Source organism: Lissotriton helveticus, chromosome 10 (genome assembly GCF_964261635.1).
Source record: "Lissotriton helveticus chromosome 10, aLisHel1.1, whole genome shotgun sequence".
NCBI classification, from domain to species: Eukaryota; Metazoa; Chordata; class Amphibia; order Caudata; family Salamandridae; genus Lissotriton; species Lissotriton helveticus.
The window spans coordinates 1,116,559,734-1,116,585,593 of record NC_136071.1 but is presented as its reverse complement, the minus strand read 5'-3'; the positions used below and the strand labels follow the sequence as shown (position 1 = coordinate 1,116,585,593).

General features: G+C 43.9%; 1 protein-coding gene across 1 annotated transcript in view; it reads right to left on the bottom strand.

The window, feature by feature from the left end:
- The window catches only part of LOC144784828 (collagen alpha-4(VI) chain-like), a 509,156-nt gene that overhangs the window by 255,137 nt on the left and 228,159 nt on the right, over positions 1 to 25,860 (bottom strand). Inside the window, exons 3-4 of the mRNA XM_078663887.1 lie at positions 3,923 to 4,011; positions 72 to 680 (exon numbers count right to left, since the gene is read on the bottom strand). Coding sequence (XP_078520013.1) covers positions 72 to 680; positions 3,923 to 4,011 — 698 coding nt within the window. The remainder of the gene's footprint in view (positions 1 to 71; positions 681 to 3,922; positions 4,012 to 25,860) is intronic.

Below are 25,860 nucleotides of genomic sequence, written 5' to 3'. Positions count from 1 at the left end.
GTAATCTTTACTGTGACAGTTACACATCACAGGAAGTCAGGAAATTGGCAATTAAGGATGTATAGACCTACCTGGCGAGATCTGGCTGGTCTGTCGAACTGCTTCTTCCACAGTGGTACAAATGACCTGCAGTATATTATGGGAAATGCCTTCCAGGGCACTGAAGTCGGCCACATTATAGACATGCTTCTCAGGTGGATCGCTAGCTATCTCATGGAGTTCTGACAGGACCGCATCCTTGATGCCAATAGCATAGAGCGTGATGCCGGCGCTCTTCACCTCTGCCGCAGGCTCACGGATATTATCCTGAGCTTGCCCATCTGTGATCACCACCGCAATCTGGGGGACCCCATCCTTGGCACGTCCACCGGCCTCTTCTGTGAAGTGGTTCTCCAGCATGAACTGGAGGCTCTGGCCAGTTTTGGTCCCCCCTCCTTTGTATTTTAGGGTCTGGATGTACTTCAGAATATCTTCCTTGTGGTCGTAGGTTTTCAAGAAGAACTCAGTGCGAGGTGTGTCACTGTACTGGATCAGACCGATGCGGATCTTGTCATGCTCTACATCAAACCCGTTGATCATTGTGTACAAGAAGTCTTGCATCCTCTTAAAGTTTTCAGTTCCAATGCTCCAAGATCCATCAACTAAAAATACAATGTCTGCCACAGTGGCCTCCCTGCAAACTGAAAAGATACAGAGAGCAATTTAACATTTTGATTAACCACAGAGGCAGCAAAACATGGATAAGGTCTTATTTTAGTATTTTGTTATCAAACACCATCACAATGTTGTGATAGTTTAAGATAAAACTATGATGAAGCATCCTTGTAAACAGCTAGCTATCTCAAGTCCAGTGATGTAAAGCAGCACTCTGTAGCCCCTGTGGTCCTGGGGGGACTCCAACCTTTCAGGGGCCCACCAACCCTTCAGGGAGCCCCCCATCCACCCAAGCCCAGGAAAATCTTTGAGATGTGATAAACTTTGGAGCCCTTCTTCACATCCTGCAGGGGAGACCCATAAATTTACATTACACTGCCATTCCTGGATATGGAGGCAAGCTTACAAAGTTTCCTATTGTATGAACTAAACACACAAATATACCCCTTGTTCCTGTAGAGCCTGCTTCTGCATTGCTAATCACTTACTCCTCAATGCTTTTTAATAGGAATAAATAACATGCCCAGCACCCTGACCATCGCGCTCTACATCCACCACACAGGCCAAGACTAGTTCCTTTCAGAAATGGGTGTACCACTGGCATTAAAGACAGTACATGAGTTTCTTCCTGGTGTTATAAATATAGCAAATGAATAATATCAATTAGCATGTATTCAAATGGATCAGCCTCAGGCCCTGTATGTTACATGAAGTTTCCCCACCAGGTCACACTTCAATTTCAATGTTTTCCCTCTGTTAACCCATACACAGCTTCATTGATATGTTCGGGTAACGCAACTACACATGCAAACAGACATACATAGAAGCAGCCCACATCTAGGGCAAAGCTGACAACCAGAGCTCTATCAAGAGTACAGAAATTAGTATAGAGGATGGGATTCCTGGATTAGTTAAGATGAACAATGCCAGTCCAATAATAATAATAATAATAATAATAACATCAAAGCGAGTGCAACAGAGGCTACAGCAAGGAACATTTTGTTCCTGATCAGGGCCAAGCTGTGAATAGAATGAGGGAGGAGAAATCAACCAACTTGAGGATAAGTCACATACTTTGGGTTGATGGGAAAATGGAGAGCAGCCGTATTCGACAGGTATAAGAAATCTTTCAAACAATTTTTTTTAGCGATCTTGATCTATTAAACAGCACAGATAAGGCTAAATGCACTCCTTCCCGAAGCCCACCTCATGGTCCATGTGTTGGGCATGGAGGGTCAACACACTATTTTACAAGGACAAAGATAAAATTGACACTCTCAAGAATTAAAGACTTTCATGTATACAAGGGCCTGATGATCTTTCCATCCAGATTATATCATCAGCACATAAAGTATAGGTGAATCACTAATCTGACATTTTCTGACTGACTTTTTGGGCACTAGCCTGGAGTAAAGTGGTTTTACAAAATTTCCTAAAAGCATAATATACCACTTGCAAGGCTTAGAAACCACATTGATGGAAGAATGCAGTAATGTACTCTGTTGAATCAAGGACCTAAAACTTGTGAGTATAGTGATCTACTGTGTTCATTTGCACAGTTGTTGAGTTGGAATTTTGTTTTACTTAATGATCCTGTTCAAGAAGTCCATGCAGATCACCCAGCCAGATAAGTTGTAAGAAGTTTGGGTATTTGCAGTGTACTGTAAAATGAACGCCTAAGTAACAAAATTGTTCCAGTTGGTAATATAAAAGTAATGTTCTGATAAGGAATGGCCTTTAGTATGGTTTTGTGCGTCTGTTGCAGTCTTGCTGCGCCAATCATATTTCGAGTACTGGTGGGTACCACTTAACTGTATTACCACAATGACCCTCATTATGAGTTTCTGTGATCCCAGGGGGGAATATCTCTCTGGACAACAAAGAGTGGCCTCAGGTTCCCAGAGCTGAATTAATGGGTGCTGAACCTGTTGTATTTCTGCATATCATATCCAAAAATATAGTCTGACATAAATATCATCTCCTAAATGTCATTCACAAAAATATGGTCCCAATGGGTGTAGATGTACTATTATTAACTCCAATGTGCAAAATTTGTGTGAACAATATTTAGGGCATAATATTCATGTGAGACACTATTCTGATTACGATATCATGATACCACATCCTGGAAACACTGGTTCCGGTTTTGAATGAATTTGTACTTGTAAAGCGCACTGCTGCCCCAGCAACGGGGCGTCCTGGCGCTGTACTCATACAATTGTGGAACCCTTCCTGGCTTTTCCCTGTGAAATGTCCACTCCTGGGCACCCCAAGGTGAAGCCAGGCATCCCAGCGCTGTTTGGGCCGTTGTGGAGATTAAACAAGCTATTGCCCAGAGTTGCAGAGTGGGACTCATGATTAGAATAGGCACCAAGGCGAGACTAATCAGGTCCGGGGAAATTGAGCCCAAGACCTGCCGAGGCGGGAATTGAACCCTGGTCCCGGGCCAGACCTCTGCATCAGGGTCTGCCACTCTAACCATTGAGCCACACTTCTCCAGGTGCAGATCCTCAGTCAGTAAAACCAGACGCAGCATGAGTCAGGGGAGATGGCCAAAGGCAAAGCCAGCCCCAGATATCACCGCTTGCACCATTATGGGAAAAGGCAATGCTCCCACAAGGAGACCACAGACTCTCCATGCCCTCTGACCTGCGCTGAAAACCCTGCCCCCCCCAGATATTTACAACCTGATCAAATCAGAAGTATATCTCAGCATTAAATTCCTTGGAATTAGGGAAAACCTGCATATGATGCTGTTATAGTGGATACAAGTCAAAAGGATAGCTTCTCAGACAATTGCTCATGGCTAAATGGTATTGAACAATCAAGCTCAATGTTATCCTGAAAATGTGGCAGGGCACTAGTCCTTCTTATATATGAACAAGGATGCCTTGTGGGACCAAAAAAGCTAGATCCATGCAATATTTTTGGGCTACCTAGCGGCAATATGTATGAATTTAATCTCAATTGATTGTTTGTAAAGTTAGTATCCTGGCACTGACACTGATCATTACTCAGTTGTTAATATTTCAATGTGCCTAGTTAATTGAACTTTATGAAACTGTTGGAACATTTGATTGTTAATGGGGTAAAGTAAGGTAGTTTTAGTGAACTGCATATTTGATAGCACATTTTAAACAGTCTTAATGCATGAGATACTATTTCAAATAAAATGTACAATGGTTTGACCTGATATTTTGTACACAATAGAAACATTAGCTTTAAAATTAAAAGATAATCCCTTTGTTTTTTGCCTCCCAGTCCTTACCTGTTTTCTGTGAGTTAGTGACGCTGAGAAAGGAAGCACAGAGGACAAAAAGCACCAATAGTTTGTAGACAGCCATCTTGAAAACGCCCCTGAAACAAAAGAACAGAGATCAATAAGAATATACTGTACAATCATGTCAGGAATAATGATGGTAAATTCTAAAGGAACTCTGAGCCTGGAATACCCATCTTCCTTATTACAAGGACATAGGGTATAATGCATATAACACTCCTTAGCACATGTATATCAATAGTCGGAGTACCACAAGTATGTAATGTACTTAGTAAGTGCAAACATAAATAATAGGCAAAGATTTTTCTTCTTTGTCGATATGTTTAATATGTGCAAATCTTCACAAATTGTTCTCAACAGCCAACAGGTGTTTCGTCACAACCTGGAGGTCGTCCCGTGACTTTCTCAAGGCTGTTTCCTATGTGTGAACTGTTTTTCTTTGTGGTGATATTTCCAACCCACAATGGGTTTCCGGTGTGGTGGCGCCAAAATTCAATATATATTACTGGTATCTAGTCCTTTGAATCATCAGTAAATTCTGAACCCGATTAATTTCTGGCTGATACTAAAGGTGCTTATTTACAAGCCCTTTGAGCCGCCGGTGTGTCCCTTTTTCCCATGTTAAAAGTGACGCCCTGGTGGCGCAAGGGGCTTGTAAATAAGGCCCAACATTACTTCTCCTTGGGTTTTTCTAACCACAAGGTCTGACACTTTAAAAACTCGACCCCATCTTAACGTTTTATGAATTCACTCCTGACCACGAACATCCGTGTTGTTTTGTCCACAGTGATTTACCAGCTTAACCCGTTGACCTGCCACGGTGCGGGTGATTTATGACTGGGCGTGGTTAGGACGCCCACTGTGACGTCAGACAGACGGGTTCAAAAAGGGCGGTGGTGATGGACAGAGTATCTGAATTAAGCAGAACACTCCTACCCAGTCAAAAGATCAGGGCTTGATCCATCACCGTTTTTTAGCTCACTGCACCATCCCAGTTCAGAACCTGGCTACATGCAAATTAGTCTGTCCCTGGCCCAGTGCATCATTGGAACAGCGCAGACCAAACTACCAAGCCAATTCTTTACTGGAAAGGAAACAAGCTTCCGGGGACCGGTTTCTGGCATTTCAGCCTCGTCGGCCCGGCACTGGGCCAGGGACAGACTAATTTGCATATAGCCAGGTTCTGAACTGGGATGGTGCAGTGAGCTAAAAAACGGTGATGGATCAAGCCCTGATCTGTTGACTGGGTAGGAGTGTTCTGATTAACTCAGATACTCTGTCCATCACCACCCCCTTTTTTGAAATATTTTTGGCCACCATGAGTGTGGAAGGGTATGCTCAGACATGAGTCCCTTGCTCACTGCACCATCAGGATTCAAGCAAGCCGGGCCGAAGACGTCTGTAATGCCAGAAACCGGTCCCCGGAAGCTTGTTTCCTTTCCTGTGAAGAATTGGCTTGGTAGTTTGGTCTGCCCTGTTCCCATGATGCACTGGGCCAGGGACAGACTAATTTGCATATAGCCAGGTTCTGAACTGGGATGGTGCAGTGAGCTAAAAAACGACGGTGATGGATCAAGCCCTGATCTGTTGACTGGGTAGGAGTGTTCTGATTAACTCAGATACTCTGTCCATCACCACCCCCTTTTTGAAATATTTTTGGCCACCATGAGTGTGGAAGGGTATGCTCAGACATGAGTCCCTTGCTCACTGCACCATCAGGATTCAAGCAAGCCGGGCCGAAGACGGCTGTAATGCCAGAAACCGGTCCCCGGAAGCTTGTTTCCTTTCCTGTGAAGAATTGGCTTGGTAGTTTGGTCTGCCCTGTTCCCATGATGCACTGGGCCAGGGACAGACTAATTTGCATATAGCCAGGTTCTGAACTGGGATGGTGCAGTGAGCTAAAAAACGGTGATGGATCAAGCCCTGATCTGTTGACTGGGTAGGAGTGTTCTGATTAACTCAGATACTCTGTCCATCACCACCCCCTTTTTGAAATATTTTTGGCCACCATGAGTGTGGAAGGGTATGCTCAGACATGAGTCCCTTGCTCACTGCACCATCAGGATTCAAGCAAGCCGGGCCGAAGACGGCTGTAATGCCAGAAACCGGTCCCCGGAAGCTTGTTTCCTTTCCTGTGAAGAATTGGCTTGGTAGTTTGGTCTGCCCTGTTCCCATGATGCACTGGGCCAGGGACAGACTAATTTGCATATAGCCAGGTTCTGAACTGGGATGGTGCAGTGAGCTAAAAAACGGTGATGGATCAAGCCCTGATCTGTTGACTGGGTAGGAGTGTTCTGATTAACTCAGATACTCTGTCCATCACCACCCCCTTTTTGAAATATTTTTGGCCACCATGAGTCCCTTGCTCACTGCACCATCAGGATTCAAGCAAGCCGGGCCGAAGACGGCTGTAATGCCAGAAACCGGTCCCCGGAAGCTTGTTTTCTTTCCTGTGAAGAATTGGCTTGGTAGTTTGGTCTGCCCTGTTCCCATGATGCACTGGACCAGGGACAGACTAATTTGCATATAGCCAGGTTCTGAACTGGGATGGTGCAGTGAGCTAAAAAACGGTGATGGATCAAGCCCTGATCTGTTGACTGGGTAGGAGTGTTCTGATTAACTCAGATACTCTGTCCATCACCACCCCCTTTTTGAAATATTTTTGGCCACCATGAGTGTGGAAGGGTATGCTCAGACATGAGTCCCTTGCTCACTGCACCATCAGGATTCAAGCAAGCCGGGCCGAAGACGGCTGTAATGCCAGAACCCGGTCCCCGGAAGCTTGTTTCCTTTCCTGTGAAGAATTGGCTTGGTAGTTTGGTCTGCCCTGTTCCCATGATGCACTGCGCCAGGGACAGACTAATTTGCATATAGCCAGGTTCTGAACTGGGATGGTGCAGTGAGCTACAAAACGGTGATGGATCAAGCCCTGATCTGTTGACTGGGTAGGAGTGTTCTGATTAACTCAGATACTCTGTCCATCACCACCCCCTTTTTGAAATATTTTTGGCCACCATGAGTGTGGAAGGGTATGCTCAGACATGAGTCCCTTGCTCACTGCACCATCAGGATTCAAGCAAGCCGGGCCGAAGACGGTTGTAATGCCAGAAACCGGTCCCCGGAAGCTTGTTTCCTTTCCTGTGAAGAATTGGCTTGGTAGTTTGGTCTGCCCTGTTCCCATGATGCACTGGGCCAGGGACAGACTAATTTGCACATAGCCAGGTTCTGAACTGGGATGGTGCAGTGAGCTAAAAAACGGTGATGGATCAAGCCCTGATCTGTTGACTGGGTAGGAGTGTTCTGATTAACTCAGATACTCTGTCCATCACCACCCCCTTTTTGAAATATTTTTGGCCACCATGAGTGTGGAAGGGTATGCTCAGACATGAGTCCCTTGCTCACTGCACCATCAGGATTCAAGCAAGCCGGGCCGAAGACGGCTGTAATGCCAGAAACCGGTCCCCGGAAGCTTGTTTCCTTTCCTGTGAAGAATTGGCTTGGTAGTTTGGTCTGCCCTGTTCCCATGATGCACTGGGCCAGGGACAGACTAATTTGCATATAGCCAGGTTCTGAACTGGGATGGTGCAGTGAGCTAAAAAACGGTGATGGATCAAGCCCTGATCTGTTGATTGGGTAGGAGTGTTCTGATTAACTCAGATACTCTGTCCATCACCACCCCCCTTTTTGAAATATTTTTGGCCACCATGAGTGTGGAAGGGTATGCTCAGACATGAGTCCCTTGCTCACTGCACCATCAGGATTCAAGCAAGCCGGGCCGAAGACGGCTGTAATGCCAGAAACCGGTCCCCGGAAGCTTGTTTCTTTTCCTGTGAAGAATTGGCTTGGTAGTTTGGTCTGCCCTGTTCCCATGATGCACTGGGCCAGGGACAGACTAATTTGCATATAGCCAGGTTCTGGACTGGGATGGTGCAGTGAGCTAAAAAACGGTGATGGATCAAGCCCTGATCTGTTGACTGGGTAGGAGTGTTCTGATTAACTCAGATACTCTGTCCATCACCACCCCCTTTTTGTCAGACAGACGGGGGCCGTCCAACGCACGCAAAGGGTAAAGCTGTCAATGGTATGAGTGGAAATGGATATATGTGCTTGTTACACTATTTATAAGATGATGACACAAAAACGCAATAGAGTTGAACAAGCACTTTTAAGAAGTCAGTCTCAATGTCATCCTTGTTCCTCTGGCCGCGCATCAGCCAAATTGAGACTCATGCTGAATGAGCTCCTCCTGGCACGATAGACTAACATTTAGCGCCATTATTGTGACTCACTCTTGGGTGGGGCCACAGCCGGGCACCATGTTTACAGAAGGATCGTTTGTCATGTGAAGCAGGCAAAGTAAAGAAGTCTCTCACCATGCTTTTAACATCAGGTATTTGAACTCTTTGCAGAGTACATTTAGTGTTAGATCAGATTGGTAGAACAATCTTGGATACCAATTTGTTTCTGTTTGCAGGAGGCAGGATCGTGCAATCCAGTGGAGCACAAGTAGAAATAGGTCTACTCAGTGGAAACCTCCACATGGAAAATAATTCTGCCAGCGGAGATGAAGTTTGTGTAACTTTGCTTATAGTTTACATTTTCTCCCTCTTCTGGCTTTTGAGTAATGGAGGTAATTTACTTTCTAGAGAATTTACTCTAACTTTTCATGCATTTTAATTTACATAGCAGACATCTATACATATTTATAATGTTATGAGCAAGTCAAGTTAACAGCTGCAGGCCAACTAGAATCTGTGGTACAGCACCTGGTTAGAATGAGGTAAATTGGAGAGACCAGATGATTTGTATCCATCTTTAATATTTATGTTTCTATTACTGTGCTATGTCAGGTATCACCCACTATTCCCCTCACTTGGTCTCCTCTGCCTCCGTGTTATTTGCCGAACAAATCCTGAGTTCTTGTATCTTTTCTCTTAAAGGCTTCCAGAACAATTTGCTGCTTTTCCCCAATTTTACACCACTTTATTCCCGACCCTTCCATGAATTGTCACTCTAATGTGCCAATATGACGTGACCTGCCAATCTTTTAGTTCAGGAGCTTAATATATTTCTGATATGTACATGATTTCATTTGGGCACTCACTGTTACAAAATATATATGAATATCCATATAAATTCATTTGCATGTACTTCCAAAGAGTTCATGAGTATATAAGATCACATTAACATGAGGCCTGGAGCTCAAAATGGCTTCCTATCTGACCTTGACTGGACAAGCTTCAACAAGCTATTCTGTACACCCTTACAGGTCACCTTGCTTGTCTTGACTACATGATATGCAAATGTTACACAGTGCAGAGCCTGCCTCTCTGGCCTGCCCATATCTGGCTGTTTTGGATGGTGCAGACATTGCACATCCATGTCAGCCATATTTGGCTTGGTGCCTTATTGTAGTTCAGCTGAAATGGCACTTCTTACAGTATATAAGACCTAGAAACTTGTCACTCTGGGAAGAAGTGGTCTGAGAGCCCCTAAGGTGGCAGATCTGACTTCTTCCTTGCTGATTAGCAATGATGCATGCTTTTGGTACCATTTAATAAAGTTCACTTTGTTTCTGAGCAACCTGCTATGTCTGGTGAGTTTCATTCATGATATGCTCCTGGGAGGGTGCCAGTATTTCCCTATCAGAATGATGTCAGAAGTGGGACATATTGGAGGACTGTGATGTCACCAGTTGATAAGTGAGATGTAAGTTAAATAACTAACTTGCCTTGCTGCAAGTGACCTTTCAGTCTTTCAAATATGTATTTAACTCATAGTATTAATAAAAAGGGACATTGACTGGCATTTACATAGACAGGGGACTGTAGAGAATGTTTTTTAAAAATATTCTCTGTATCAATAAACTAATTGGTATGTGGATACACTGCAAGAGAGCCTGGGTTAGAGAATAATGTATGTGCACCTACACATATAAGAAGTAGTGAAGCAGGTGACTGATAAGTAACTAAGTTACTTTATGTCAATAAATATTGACAAATGGCTAGACTCTTTGGGAGTTTTATAAAATCCATTTCAGGAGAGCTCTGCTAGGAGGGGGTATTAATTTTACCCACAAAAAGAAACACTCCCAGAATATAGTGAGTGGAGGTTCTGATTTGCTGGTTGCACCGGAACACAGGGAAATAATTGTGAAATATGCGTAGTAATGTCATGGATGAATGACTGCATTTGAACAGGGTATTGATTTTCAGTACTGAATATCTATGTTTCATGATTTATTAAAAAAAAAAAAAAAGGGGCGCATTAGTGCATGAGAGAGGGAAATTGCCTAACACTTTTCCTTTGCAGGAGATATTTTGAATTTATCTTTCAGGGTAAGCGCACATTGTAAGTACAAAGCAGACATCACAAGACGGGATCTCAGATGAAAATAATGGTAAGCGCACTAGAAAGCTGTTTAAAAACCGTCCGGAGAGAAAAATTCAAATGAAGGTAAGAATATGAAGTAAACTAATATGGACAGTGAAGCAAGTACAAAGTAGGGTTGGAATGCCCCTTTGAGTCTGTGCAAACTTGCAGATTTGCTCATGGAAAAATGCAGTTCAAAAATATTTTCTAGGAGTACTATTTCTTGGCCTATATATGCAAGGATAAACACCATGCATGCACTTTTTGAGACTTTGTTTAATAAGTGGGTTTCTAATTAGGCCTGGCGTTAGCCATGAATTTTTTGTATAAAAAAAAATATATATATATATATATACCTGTCACTCTCTTTCTCTCTCAGCTGGCATCACTGTGAGTGACTGTATTCTGCTCTTGCACACGGAGCATATGGACCCACAAAGTAGTTTTGTACAGTGCACAGAATTCCTGTTGCAATGAGTACTTTTGAGACCAAAAAAAACGATTTTTGCTTTTGCCAATGCTTGTTAGAATGGTAAGATGCCAGTAGCTCCAACACTGATATGGGTTTAGAAAAACCATGCTTAGAAAAAGTCATGCATTGAAAATAAATAAATAAATAAAAAGACCTCCAATTTCAGACCTACTGGCTTTGGCAATGCTTATTAATATTGTTTTTTATAAGTGTATTTAGACTAGTTAAACTGATTTTCCAATATAAGTATTTTGGGAAATACTAGCATACATCCTCATGTTACTAGGAGCATTATACATAGCCTCACTGGAATAACCTTCAGTAGAATAAGAAGATTTTGGCAGCAGCTGTTGGCCCAGGACGTGACAGAAAGGGCAGTGCAGGGCCTGGGGTCAAGCTTTAATAGATTTGTGAAGGGAGGGGTGTTTAGAAGCACGGAGCAAGATAGTGCGGAGGAGAATATGGGATTGATTCACTTATTTGGCTGATGCAAACATATAGATATATTTTTCCCCACAATATCCCTCCTTTTTGATAGCAATATCTATACCATTGTTGTATTGTATATCTATGGCAGTTAATTGAAATGTTTCTTTCTGTGCTTTCTCTACATCCTGTTGTATTTGGAGATATTTGTAGACTAGCTACCGCTCTGTAGGAGGTAGGAGTCTAACTACGGAGATTGAGTGGGTGCTTTTGCTGCACCATTGCTGTGCCATGGAAAAAGGCAATAAATAGGAAAAAGTAGGCCTCACGGAGAAACAAATTTGTGTGTTTCTACCAAACTAGGACATAACAAATATAAAAAATAGACATTGATGTGGAATAGATTTGACTATCCTTAGATACATGATATTACATATTAAAAGGCATTCACATTAATTGGTGGCTGCGCAGAGGATGAACTGCTGTAAAATAAAAAATGCTAATAGATTTAGACTGGTTTGGAATATTTAGCACTGTTGAAAAATATTCTGTGCAAAGTATATCAAAGTATATATCCAGATTTCTAATGTGCACATTAAAATGTATCTCCAACTGGTTAAACTATGTTGTTGCACCACATGAAAAGTGTGGATATTAATTTATCTAACACCAATATTTCTGTCTCTTAGTGACAAACTTAAAATGTAGTATGGCCTAATAGCTGCATTGTCAAATACAAAGGTTTCCAAAAGAAATGCAAAGAATAGCTCTGATGACCTGAATTACATTGCAAGCCTTTTTGCAATATTTTGCTTTGATGCACAAGAATACTGGGTGAAAATTATGGCATTCTGAAAAATGAGATGTTTTGAGCCACTTTTTGGGGTGCTGGAGGGGCGTAGTGCTCAAGAATAAAATAATAATAAAGATCCTACCTTAAAAGTGCGCTGGCGTGGAGCAAAAATATTTTTCAGCCATGCTTCTCGAGAGTTACTTGAACAGTGATGGCCACATGCGGAAAGCCTTGGGACAGCCAGCTGCTAATAGGTTAAAAGGTCGAGGTCCACATTTAGAAGACTAACAGGGCTCAAGAACAAGGTTTGTCTTTGACAATTTGACCTCTTAAAAAGTTTGAAAGAAGAGATGGCAGTGCATGGAGAGACTGAGAAGTTTGCGTACTTTGTTTTTGGCCAAAGCAAGAACTATTTTCACTCATGCTAAGGGAAATGGTTTTAATGAGAGGATGAGTAGTCTACATTGCTTTATTAGCTAGTCTGTGTCAATAAGCTGACCGTGCTTATTAGAGCTGATGTTGCATAGTTTGGATCATGAAAAGTAGAACGCAGGAAAAAGCCCATGTGTTCCTTAGCAAAACATAAGTGCATGGTCCTAAGCAGGTGCTTTTATTAAGAAAAATAATTTTAGAAGTGTCTGCAGTCCTGTACAAGTAATGTAAAGTCTATCCATGGAGGGAGTTTTGAGCATTTTGTATCTGAGGTTAAGCCACTGTGAGAGTATGTGATTTCTACATTACACTATGAAAGCTTGTAATGTTGAAGAGTAGTTTAAACGACTTAAATTACTTTATATTAATTAAATATCCTGATTCTACCATTGTAGGTTACAACACTACAGGTAAATGTAAATTTTGCTCTAATGATGTCTAAATGCATAATGTGCCTAGGGACATTAGGGTCCAAATTAAGTCTCAATTCATGGTAATGATATTAGGGATATCACATTAGCCTTCCTGGAACAACATTGGACACCAAAGATCTGTTTAGGTACCATTAACTAAAGGATAAATTGCATTGTTTTAGTAGCAGATGGGGATATAACAGTTTTTGAGAAATAATAACTTTGAAGGAGATATCAAGGGGTGCAGCGTAAATACCAGAGAGTAGATAAGAGTATGGTATCAGTTTTATTGTTGCACAGTGTATCAGGATGAAGATATCAGACATGCCCAAGGAGAATATCATGGTTCCACTAAAGTGGAAGGTGTTTCCACTAATGTGGGAGATAAAGGGATTCATTTCACAACTTTAATATAAATAAATATAATTTTGCAAAAGTATATATATTTTTTTTAAATAAATTGAATTTATTCACAAATGCCTAATGATAGGTTAGAACAGGGCAAGTACTGCTTACAGCTTCAGTAAGGATTCTCTGTTGTATACAATGGATAATACAATCTGTAGTGCACGTATGGATGTGTTGAGAGATGATGAATGATGCTGTTAGACTGCAGTTTGTTACATTTGAAAAGGAAATGGATGGATGTACACATAACTAACAAGATGTTTATAGATATAGGGAACGGCGAGGTTTTGGATAAATGTATTTATTATAAAGTTTTATATAGCGCAAACTTGATACCGAAGGATATAATGCCCTCACTACAAAGTGATATTTAAAATAAATAAATAAAAAGTTTTTTTTTTAAAAAGAGGCTGGTGAAAAAAAAATGCTGTCCCCATAAAGTGATTACCTTTTGAGCTTGTGGGTCCCTTAGAGCCTGTTGTGCTTATTATTTATACCTGTAGAGGCAGAGTATTTTTCTCTCCTCAGTGGGTTTTAGCATTAAAGTCCATCCACTGGGTGTGAACCTCTTTGCCATCATACTGAGATACCAAATCCACTATGTTCACTGTCTGTGAGTCCCAATGTCAAGCCGCACGCAGTAAAGAGAGACTTGGGCCACCGATGCCTGGAAGGTGGTACATTGTCTTGCAGTATGCTGATAACCTCCTTGTGACATCTCCATCACTTGAGGCCTGTGAAAGCCTGTGACAAAAGACACTGTATCTCTGCTGAACTACCTCCAGGAGAGAAGAGAAGCCTCATTGTCAAACTGCCAGTGCTGCCAAAAAGAGATGACTTACCTGGGTTTTGTGATATTCCAAGGTACCCACAGCATATCACCTGACAGAATTACATTGTTTCTGGGCATTCAGCTCCTGCCCACCAAGAAAGGAATGATGTCCTTCCTGGGATGATGAACTGCTGCCACCAATGGATAATGAATGCAGATGCTATGACTGTTACAAAATGAACTTGCTAACTGTTTCAAGAAATTGAAAGAGACATTGTGTACTGCGCCTTCATGGGGAATGAGACTGCCTGACTACAAACTGCCTTTCCATCTCTGTTTCAGAGCAGAATAACAGTGCAAATGAAGTGATGCTGCCAATGATGTGCTGACACAGCTGGAAAAGAAAGGCCTGTGGGACACAACTATGTGACTTTGCTTTCTGCAGTGACTAGGGGTCAGCAGCTGTGATGGTGGAGAGGATGGCTCTCATTGTGTTGGACTATACCTGTATTGTCTAGGTGCCATATTTGGTGCAGTGGTTGCTGTCTGGATCGACACAACATTTTTCTGCTAGCAGGCACACAGGTTATAATGGCACCATGTAAGATGCCCACCTGTTAATTTGTCAAAAGTATTACCTGCAATAGGTTATTCTAATGAGATCCATTCTCTTAGGACAAGATATGACCCCTAAGTAAGTTGGTGTTGAGATTGTAGAAAACGACACCCCGCCAAGATTAGACACTATTAAAAAAGGTAGACTAGAGGAGTGGTACACTGATGGTTCCTCCAGCAGACTGATAGACACTGATTACAGAGCAGGGTATGCCATAGCGATAGACACAGATTACAGAGCAGGGTATGCCATAGCAATAGCTGAAGTGCAGCTCTGCTTCTTGGAACACCTACCCAAGAAGATGAGCGGTATGCTGTGACAAAATAGTGAATACTAGTCAAGGGTAAAACTGTTAAACATTTAAACTGACTCACATTATGCTTTACAGTTCTTATTTGTGGCCAGCTGTGGAAGTATCACAGATTCATAACAAAAATGGTCCTTTATTAGGGATCTTGTTAAAAGCAATACTATTGTACACTAGGATAGCGGTAATAAAATATGAAGACTACATAGGAGCTAATACTACGTTAGCCAAAGATGATGCCATTGCTGACACAGCATTAAATGAAAATATGTTACAGCCAGTGCAGATGGAACTAATGAATAAAGCATTCCAAAAATACAGCTCATTCAGAGACAATTGCTGTACGATAATGTAAAGGAAGAACAATGGTCTCCAACAACAGATGAACATAGAGGGAGGATTGAGGATGGATGTGAGCTGAATAATGAAGAGAGTATAGGCCTACCAGGATGAGATAGAAGCCTGTGTCCCTAAGCAGTATGTTACTTCCCTTACAAGACTGGAGCAGGGACCCTCTGATATTGCACAAGGGAGGATGAATGTGCAGATGCAAGTTGCTTCCCAGTGAAAGGGTACCTCTGATATTGCACAAGGGAGGATGAATGCGCAGATGCATGTTGCTTCCCAGTGAAGGGATTTAAATATTTGCTGGTGTGGGTGGATATGTTTTCAAAATGAATGGAGGTGTATCCAACAGGGAAGAATAATGCAGCAACTGGGGCGCAGTACTTCAGTAAAGCCATCTCTCCAAGGCTAGGGACACACCAGGGCATACATAGCGATAAAAGGAGATCACTTAGTGACTACATTTATGCTGAAGAGGTTGCTTATGGGAATAAAGTATAACATGCATACCCTATACCACCCTCCAACTTGGTGCCAGGAGGAGTAAAAGAACTCCAAAATAAAAATAAAGAAATAAATTATTAGTAAAAGCAACTGATGGAACATTCCTGAAAGGGCCTGGTGCTCTGAATTTAGGACTGCCTACAATGTGGCAAACACTTCTAAAGTGATTATGGATACATGGTCATTGCGAGAAAAATAAAAGCTGTTTCTTTTAGTTCTAGGTGGACTGGACCACAGACGGTGAACAAACGCCATGAATGGATTGAGGGGAGAAGATGCAAGGCAGCGCCCCAACGCCTGAGAGGACGGTACCAGAAAGTGATGACCATCTGTCACTAGAGGACCTGAGCAACACAGCAGTCAAGAAGAGGACAGACCAGACCATTTCCACGATCCATGAGGGCCCATCATAAAGTGTCAGAGGGACACAACATCTACATCTACTGATGCTGTTGAGTGAAATACACATGATGGTCTGCACCTGCAGAAAAATAGACTGAAGAGGACAACGCAGGGCAGGTCCGTGACACTGCCCCTGAACAAGACGACTGCGGACCAGGAGGAGAAGCAGATGACCGCTTACTGCGTGCCTTTAAACTACTGACACTTGCAAAAGTGCCCAGGAACTGAGTGACACTTTAGCACTATGCATTGCACAGAGACAATATTTGTTGGACACTTACTGCTGGTATCACAACAGCCTGCTGATATAATATTGATATCATCAAGATGTATCAATGTGACAATATATGCATTTTATGCAAAGACTGTGTAATGCCATCCAAAGATATGTAACTAATGACATATATATATATTTTGGTTTTACACTAATGTTGGATAGGTATATCCAAAAGGGGGGATTGTTACAAAATATATATGAATATCCATATAAATTCATTTGCATGTACTTCCAAAGAGTTCATGAGTATATAAGATCACATTAACATGAGGCCTGGAGCTCAAAATGGCTTCCTATCTGACCTTGACTGGACAAGCTTCAACAAGCTATTCTGTACACCCTTACAGGTCACCTTGCTTGTCTTGACTACATGATATGCAAATGTTACACAGTGCAGAGCCTGCCTCTCTGGCCTGCCCATATCTGGCTGTTTTGGATGGTGCAGACATTGCACATCCATGTCAGCCATATTTGGCTTGGTGCCTTATTGTAGTTCAGCTGAAATGGCACTTCTTACAGTATATAAGACCTAGAAACTTGTCACTCTGGGAAGAAGTGGTCTGAGAGCCCCTAAGGTGGCAGATCTGACTTCTTCCTTGCTGATTAGCAATGATGCATGCTTTTGGTACCATTTAATAAAGTTCACTTTGTTTCTGAGCAACCTGCTATGTCTGGTGAGTTTCATTCATGATATGCTCCTGGGAGGGTGCCAGTATTTCCCTATCACTCACTTCTCCCATTTACTTCTTGAAACATGTCAATTCTACAAATCTCTTCCTCTGCAAGGAGGGCCTCCTCCTCCTTCTCTGACTATTCTCTTCTGCATCATTCTACCTTCCACCTCTTCTGCTGTACCTCCTGCCCATTTTGTGTCCTTCCATCAACGACTTAACATCAGACACACACAGACCGTGAGCTCCGTCCGGGAGCTCCCGGTCTGTGTTTGCCACGCCAGACCTTTTAACCCCTAATAACCCCTTTTTACACATTCTCCTCCTGTACCCAGACAGCGGACACAGAGAAGACATAGCCGATGCCCGGTGGAGCCGCTAGTATCGACTATTGGGGAGTCTGCCCCGGGTTTCCTCCGAGGCCGTCTCCTATCCAGCCAGACATTGGGGAATGGATTCCCGCATCACTGATGCCTCTCATTCGGACTCGTCCGCCGCACTCGGAGCTTGCCCTCCTCCTGTGCCCATCCAGCTTCGGCGCTGCTCTGGCTCCTCCATGTGGCTCCAGATGATGTGGGACGGCTTTGGGGCATGCTCTCCCCTCTTCCCGGGACAGCGATACGTCTTTGCTGATGTCCAGTGGAGCCGCCTGGTTCGGCTATTGGGGAGTCCGGGCATGGGTTCCCCTGCGACCATCTCCTTCCCAGCTGGACATTGGAGAAAGACATTCCACGTCCCGCTGCCGCAGCTGTTCTCTGCTTCTGCCTCGGACCGAATTGCCGCTGTTAAAAGTGGCGCCAGCCTTGGCGCCAGCCTTGGCGCAGCTTTGTCCCCACCGGCTGCCTGCCAGTCTCACCGTTGCCTCGCTGCCTCCCCATGCAGGCTATCTTCCTGGTTTTTGCCTTACCTCGTCATTGACTTTGGAGACCCCAGTGGACTTATCCCAGGTGTGGGGGCGCGGGAGCCACGATCGGCTGATTGTCTCCAGCGTTGCTCCAGTGGACCCGAGCCTGCACGCCTCCTCTCCCTTCCTGGCTTTGATTTTTGAACTGTGTGCCCCCTCACTTCTTCTGGTGCTTTGGTTCTTGCTCGCTGGGCCACTCTCATGGACTTCTTTGCTTTTTTCTTTTTCTTTTGTCCTGCCCGCCATTTTGGTGCTGTTGTCGGCTGCTTTTCTCCGGACCCTGACCCTCATCTTATCCATTCCCTCGTCCTTTACCCTTTTCCCTCATTTCCCCCTTGACGATCCTCAAATGTTTCTTCCTTTTTCTGATTTGCCTTTTCTCCATACCCTTGTATCCCTCCCACCCTTCCTTGGTGCTGTGACTGCGTCCCCCCTCCGACTCCACTTAATGGAACTCTGCTCTCCTGGTTTTTTGGGTCTTGTCCTGAGAAAATCTACTATTTGTATATATATGTATATAGAGATAACTCTAACCACTAGTATATGTAGTAGACCTTTGTACTCTTTACCATTCCTATGTGACTCTTAGAGTTTATCCATTTGTATCTCTTCCTTGAGTGACTTTACAACTTGTACATTTGCAATTTTTTTCTGTTTGTATCTTTTGTGTAACTCATGTAATCCTAAGTCCTTATGTATCGCAACTGGTTCTTATGTAAAGCGCTCTGACACCTTTGGGTAATGTTCGCGCTATATAAATTGGCATTAAAAAAATGTTTTTTTTAAAAAAGATCGAACCATGAAATGCCCTCTTCGGTTCAAAAACATCTCATAACCAGTTCCTAGTGGCTTTCGAGATATCTTACATTGAGGGAACTGTCCATACACTCCAAGCATCGATGATATATAAATGTTTCCAGGCAAATGCGACACCGACTAAAATCCTTCAAATTGATAAGGGGTTTCGTCACAACCAATGCAAGGGTAACATTACTCAATCAGTTCAGATAAAGAAAGGTAGCTCGGATCTTTAGAATCTACACATATATAGGTGCACAATCTCAAATCAAGTAATGAAGTGCGTGTAATTATATAATTCTACATAAAGTCACTAACATCAGATGGAAATCCTACAACCTTGAATAAAAAGAAGGAGGAAATTTACAGTTTAAGAAGATTTGCTCAATCACACACTGCCCCCACAAGTAATTAAGGTTTCCTAAATGCTGCCTCACTAAGATCATTGGATGAGTTACACGAATGTCACATATTCAAATATTTGTGCAATACATTATTACTTAGCCAAGCATTTAATGCAGGCAAAGGGCAGAATAAATGATCTGACGTGGGCTCTAACTCACAATTAAGGCAGTAACTGACTTAAGAAAGGGGACAAAGAAGCAGTGTTTGACCAGGACTATATCAAAAACAGAAGGGTGATCATCTTCCCCAAAGAACTGATTAGTTAAGGTCTTGTGATCTTTGCTAAGAGGATGAAAACTGTCGACAGGTAATGGATATATAAAGAGAAAGGAGGTTTTTTTTTTTTTTTTTTTTAAACCTTTATTTGCATCAATAGGATAGACATGCGTGGGCCTACAACCAATCCGGCCGGCCACAAGTCAAAAAGATGATCAAAAGTCAAAATAAGCAACACAGGGCCAGCTGGCAGGCAGGCAAACATTTTTAAAACAGTGCTAAAGAAAGGACAAGCGACAGTAACGGCCCAATACCAGGATCAATGAGGTCCATTTTATAATAAGGGAACAAGGCTCATGGTAGATTCATAAACATACAGGAAAAATCAATAAGCAGAAATACACCCACGCCAAAATGGGAAGAGGGGGGGGGGGAGGGAGGATGTTAAGACACGAGTCGATCGTAGCACAAAACAAACGCAAAATATAATAGATAAGCATACAAGTACTACCAGCATCTCGTGCCCCCCACCCATTAACACGCTAACAAAGGCAAGGGGACCGGATAACCTGCACGATCGAAACCTACGCACCATACGAGCCTGGGGAAAAAGGGGGGGGAGGGGGGAGGGAAGGGGAGGGGGGGAGGGAAAGGGGGAAAAATAGGGGGGAAACAGAGGGGAGGAAACCAATAAGGGCAAAAACAGGGAAAGGGGAAGAAGGAGGAACAAAGAAAAAGAAATATAAAAGGAGAAATACAATCGCGCAAGATGGGCGCCACCCCGGGCCAAGCATCCCGCGGCCAATAATAGAGAAGAAAGTAGAGAGCTGGCGAGAAGAAGGGTATGGCAGTCGCGACGGAGCATCGAAACTGATAAAGTGGCATAGCAACAGACCCCAACCCACTCAGAGAAGCGAGGACAGAAGCGGCACCGCTATAAAGGGATAGAAAAGGGCCATAGAACCAAGAAAGAAACATATGAAAGACCCCACCCACCCGTCCCACCCCGCACCCCTGCAGAAGGCTACGGCCTACCCTCCAAACAGCGTGCCTGTCGCCCTAATCCGAAACCCGAAATATAGTAAAGAAAGAAAGTAGAATAAGGAGACAAAAAGAAGGAGGAGAAGGAATATGAAACAAAAATAAGATGTGAGGGAGGAGCCAGAGGATATGAACAAACACACTCGGCTACGACCCTCCCCCGACCAGCAAATGAATAGTTATCAAATCAGTACTACACCTTCACATACAGCAAAAACCCCCAGGGGGGGGGAGAGGGGGAAATTTTAACGTTTCACAATGTCGAGAACACAAGCATCAGTGCAACGGACAGGTACACCAGCAGTTTATCAGTGTTGTGCAACTTACCCCCAGCCCTTCCTAACCACGAAACCAACCCAATCAAGGATAACATGGAGCGGACCACCCAGCCCAGAATAATCGTAATGTCGACCAGGGTTACGGCAGGGATGTAGGCTAGGGAGAGCCATCACACTAATGGAACACAAAAAGTCAATGAAGCAAGTCAATTGTAGCAGCAACGACAGGGCAAGCAAAAGCAAGCCGGAGTCCGGTGTCGCAGTTCGAGAATGCAAAGATACCCCCCAGGACAAAAGCTCGAATCCATCGAAGCAGGAGCAAACAGCGGTCCACCATAATTCCCAGTTGTCCGGGAAGGAGCAGATCTCCGCGTCGTGTGCAAGTCCTCAAAGTCCGGGCGGTGAAAAAGCGGAGGTTCAAAAGCCACCGGCCCATCAAGCGGCCGAAGAACAACGGCAGCAACTCCTGGCGCAGCCGAAGGGGGCGAAGCAATGGAGGCATCAGGACGATAGGGGTGCATGAAAGAGCGGCGACCCAAAATGGCGGCGGGCCGCATGGGGTCGGTAGAAGCACCGGGGGCCAAGACAGCATACAAGGACATCAAGGCGTCCAGGACATCTCCGGGCGTGGGCGCTCGAGCACACGCCCAGGCCTCCGCGCAAACCGGCCAGCAAGGATCGTCGGTGCAGAGCGGATCACCCCCCACGTTGTTGGTAGCCATTTTGTGAGTTTCGCCGCCCCGCACTCCACCGTGGGCCCCCAAACAGTTCCCAAATGTAGGACTTTACAGACCACCGGAGGTTCCCAACAACGGCCTCACCGGCGCAGAACGGGCAGGCTCTCGATGGGGGGGGGCCCCTTCCGAACAGTGGCGGGCCCCACAAGCGAGAGCCAGGCGCGGGGTCCAGGGCTGCCGGACAGAACAAAGGCGAAGGGACCCCTTCACACAGTCAGCCCCCAACACGTCTCGTCCCCCTCCAGCCGCACGGTCCACAAATCGGGGCCGGTTCAGGATCGCCGGGGCATACACACAACGGCTCCCACCAGTGGCTCACTCTCGCGGCCGGGGCCAGCAATCTCTCCACCGCCGGTCAAGTCCCACAGGCGAGGTCCCGGTCTCGAGCGCCCGGAGGCCCCAATCCCACCGAGGGCACAACCGCGGATCCACAGCACGCAGGAGCCTCCGGACCAGACGGTGAGTAAGAGTGGGTCGTTAAATTCCAAAATCTGTAGTGAAGTATCGTCGCAGTACAGGATATATTGCAGGATATTCGAGGTTGGCCGGAGGGCCGACGGAGCCGAGCTAAAAGGCGGCCATTACGCTCTCAAGCTAGGCTCCTCGAGAAAGGAGTTTTTGAGTCAATCCAACAATAAATGTTTGAACAAAAATGCATTAAATTAATAAAATACCCGGAAACAATTGATGGATTGTTCGCAAATAATCAATGATAGTGATTGTGAAAGAACTATACAGTATGAAAAAGAAGCTAAAATAAGCGATAAAAGACATGATATTTCATGAAGGCATTATTTCATAAAATACTTTTTGTTTAACAGAGATTGTGCCTTAACGCACGGGTGCAGATATCGAGTCAAACCCTTTTTTCATATTCCGTTCATATCTCTGGTCTATTCGAATATTCGAGAGGTGCACATGCCGATGAAGCGGATTTAGAGATCTTTTTAATTTCCTTCTTATAAGTCTGTGAGTCACTCCAAGGCTACAGCTTCCATTTCAAGGAGCATGTTTTTGAGGAAATTGACTGTTTATCCTTGGCTTAGATTCAATCCAGGTGGAGAAGATGACATGAACTGAAAATAGGGCTTCCCTCTATAACAAAGCCCTTTGTGTATATGAATATGTGGTTCTGCAGATCAACCATTTCCCAAAAAGGAGTCTATGGGTAGAAAGATTCATGAAGAAGACCAGAGTAATTTTCAGCAATTTGTTTATAATTTTAATGTCATTTTTTTCTAAACAATCCAAGGCCAGCTGGGGAGTGCAAACTGATGGCCCGGGCCAAGCTTCTACATAAGACCAAAGACATTTGAAAGAGTCATGCACGAATACAGCTTAACGGCCAAGATATTGTTTATAACAAACTTATGTAATTCGAAATTTCCTAGAAAGCTATCCAGGACTGCAGTGGGCCAGCTGCAGTAACTCAGAGAGAGCCTACACTGTCAAAATGTCAAGAAAGATGCACACTGCACAGAGTTCTTGATCAAGGGTACTCGCAAACGTTTTCCCAAGGGCCACAAAGTTTGGTCTGCGATGTCACCGAGGGCCACATTAATGCCAGCACGCTAGTGATGGGGGGGGGAGGAGCAGGGTATGGTTGCTATAGGGAAGAAAAGCATATACATCTAGTGGCTGAATTGCACAATGTGAAACCAGACAACCTGGGATTAATCCCAGCTGCCCCACTTTACAAAACTGTGTGATCCTAGGTAGTTGATTTAATTCACATTCCCTCCTTTTTTACATTATCACATTTAAGAGGACCTAGAAATACGTTACTTCAGGATGTGTGCTGTACAAAACCTTCTCCAGTGTTTGATTTAATAAACTAGAATATTGTTCATGTGTAATAGGTACCTAGGGCACCCTAAGAGTGCACATTACAACGGACTCACCTCTAAGTTCACTATTAGCATTGTAGTCAGAGTGGGGGGGGAATGATTGTTTTTAAATTTATATTTTAAAACTATCACTTTAAAAAAATGCTTCTCAATGCACTGATATTATCTCATATATGAAGGTTAAATGTTTCTGCATGTTAATAAAATACTTTGAATTTTGACGAGACCTTTTCATATTTTTACACTTCTTTTGCTGCAAGATGGGTTTGAAAATAAAGTTGTTACTAAAGTTAAGTGGTGCAGGACAACTCAGTTACTTCCTTTTCTTAACTTCACTTAACCTTTAAGTAAAGGTTTGCTTATTTATTTAACATTTTTTAAATTTTAGTGCTGAATCAAGTGAACAGCAGCCCAGTGCTTCTGTTGATCAGGGAGCTGCATGTAAAGGTCAGGAGGGTTGCATGCTGCCCCGGGGCCATACTTTGAGAATCCCTGATCTAGAGGATGGCTGTACTTAATTTGTAATCATAAAAAATAAGTGATGGGACCCATGTTTTGTTCAGAAGCTCACGATCGGACCTATCTAAGGTTAATCTTGATTACAGTGCATGCCTCTTGAATCCACAGCCAGACACTCTCTGCCTCTTTATCGCACTCTTGGTGGTTCATTTCCATCCCTGCTTCCTACATTTTAGAATGTTTTTTGATCTATCTCTTTCTTCTTCTGTTCCACTCTTGTGTTTCCCATTGTTGCTCTTGATCAAAGTTTTCTTGAGGAAAAATGAGTGCTGGTCCCCCAAAATGAGTGCTGGTGGGCCCCACCTACACCCACCAGCTCACATTATGCACTGAGTGGAGTGGGCATTTAACCCCTTCGACGCTCATGACGAGTTCAGCTCGTCATGAGTTACGCCTCTCGTACGCTCATGACGAGCTGAGCTCGTCATGAACCGCGGGTTTTCGCAAAAGTCAGCGCACAGCGGGAAAACGCATAGCGCGCATGGTGTTAAATCTGTAACATTGGGAAGTTTTACAAAGAAACAGATTTGTAGATAAATATGTCAGTTTCTGAAGGTTAAATGTATTCTCTCCTCCCCCAGTTTATGGGGATGCTAAGGGCAAGCTTAAGGAAATGTGATATGGTCACATAGCAAAAGAGAAATAGTGTCTTGTCATAGGGGCTAGGGCGCGTAGTGATTCTGTAGTAAATTGCATAGAACATGAAACTATCTTACAATGTGAGTTACTGAACAGGATCATTTGTAAGGATTGTATTGCCAAGTTAACTGCTACTTGACAGTGGCAAAAGTTACTAGTGTCATTAAGGTGGGTGCCAAGCCATGGCCCTAGTTAGCACAACATTTTCTGCAGTTTGGCTGTGGTTCCTGCGTATAGGGCGTTCCCGTAGTCCAGTCGGCTGGTGACGAGGGCCTGGGTGACCGTCTTTCTGGTTTCGGTGGGGATCCACCGGAAGATCTTTCGGAGCATGCGCAGGATGTTGAAGCAAGAGGACGAGACTTGCTTGGTCATCGTGAGGGAGGAGTCCAGGATGAATCTCAGGTTGCGTGCAGGGTCCGTGGGTGTTGGTGCGGTGCCCAGCGTCGTGGGCCACCAGGAGTTGTCCCAGGCAGATGGGGATTGTCCGAGGATGAGGACCTCCGTCTTGTCCTAGTTGAGCTTCGGACGGCTGTGCTTCATCCATTCTGCGACATCTTTCATTCCGTCCTGGAAGTTGGTTTTGGCGGTGAATGGGTCTTTGGTGAGGGAGAGTATCAGTTGGGTGTTGTTGGCATAGGAGATGATGTTGATGTTGTGTTTGCGTGCGGTGGTGGCGAGGGGGCTCATGTAGATATTGAAGGGGATATGAGACCACCAGAGAGGCATGGATATGAGACCACCAGTGAAGCATGAAGTCATATCATAAACTCCCAGAAGTTCTGTAAACTGAAAGTGCAAAGCGCTGTCATACTCAGTCAGGCTTTCTCTAAACTGATAATCAGACAGGCTAATTCTGAAGTTCAAACGCTCTGATTAATATTAATAGGAAGAAAGTAACTACTAGAAGCAATCTATAACTATGTCTCAACTCATTTCAAAAGGCAATATGATGCTGCATGTTTTATTAATAAAAACATTGTTTGGCCAGGCACTCTCTTTACAGTTCTGTGCATTTCAATGGATTTCATACCCGAGCTATGGTTATGTACGCATGGGTGGCCAGCCCAATCCTTTCCCCAGCTGAGCTTTCCCTTTCTCTCTTTCTATCCAGCGGCTCTCTGTCTCTCTCTGCTCTCTCTTTCTTCCCACACGCTGATCTGTCGTCTCTCTCTCTCTCTCTCTCTCTCTCTCTCTCTCCTCTCTCTCTCTCTCTCTCTCTCTCTCTCTCCTCTCTCTCTCTCTCTCTCTCTCTCTCTCTCCTCTCTCTCTCCTCTCTCTCTCCTCTCTCTCTCTCTCTCTCTCTCATCTCTCCTCTCTCTCTCTCCTCTCTCT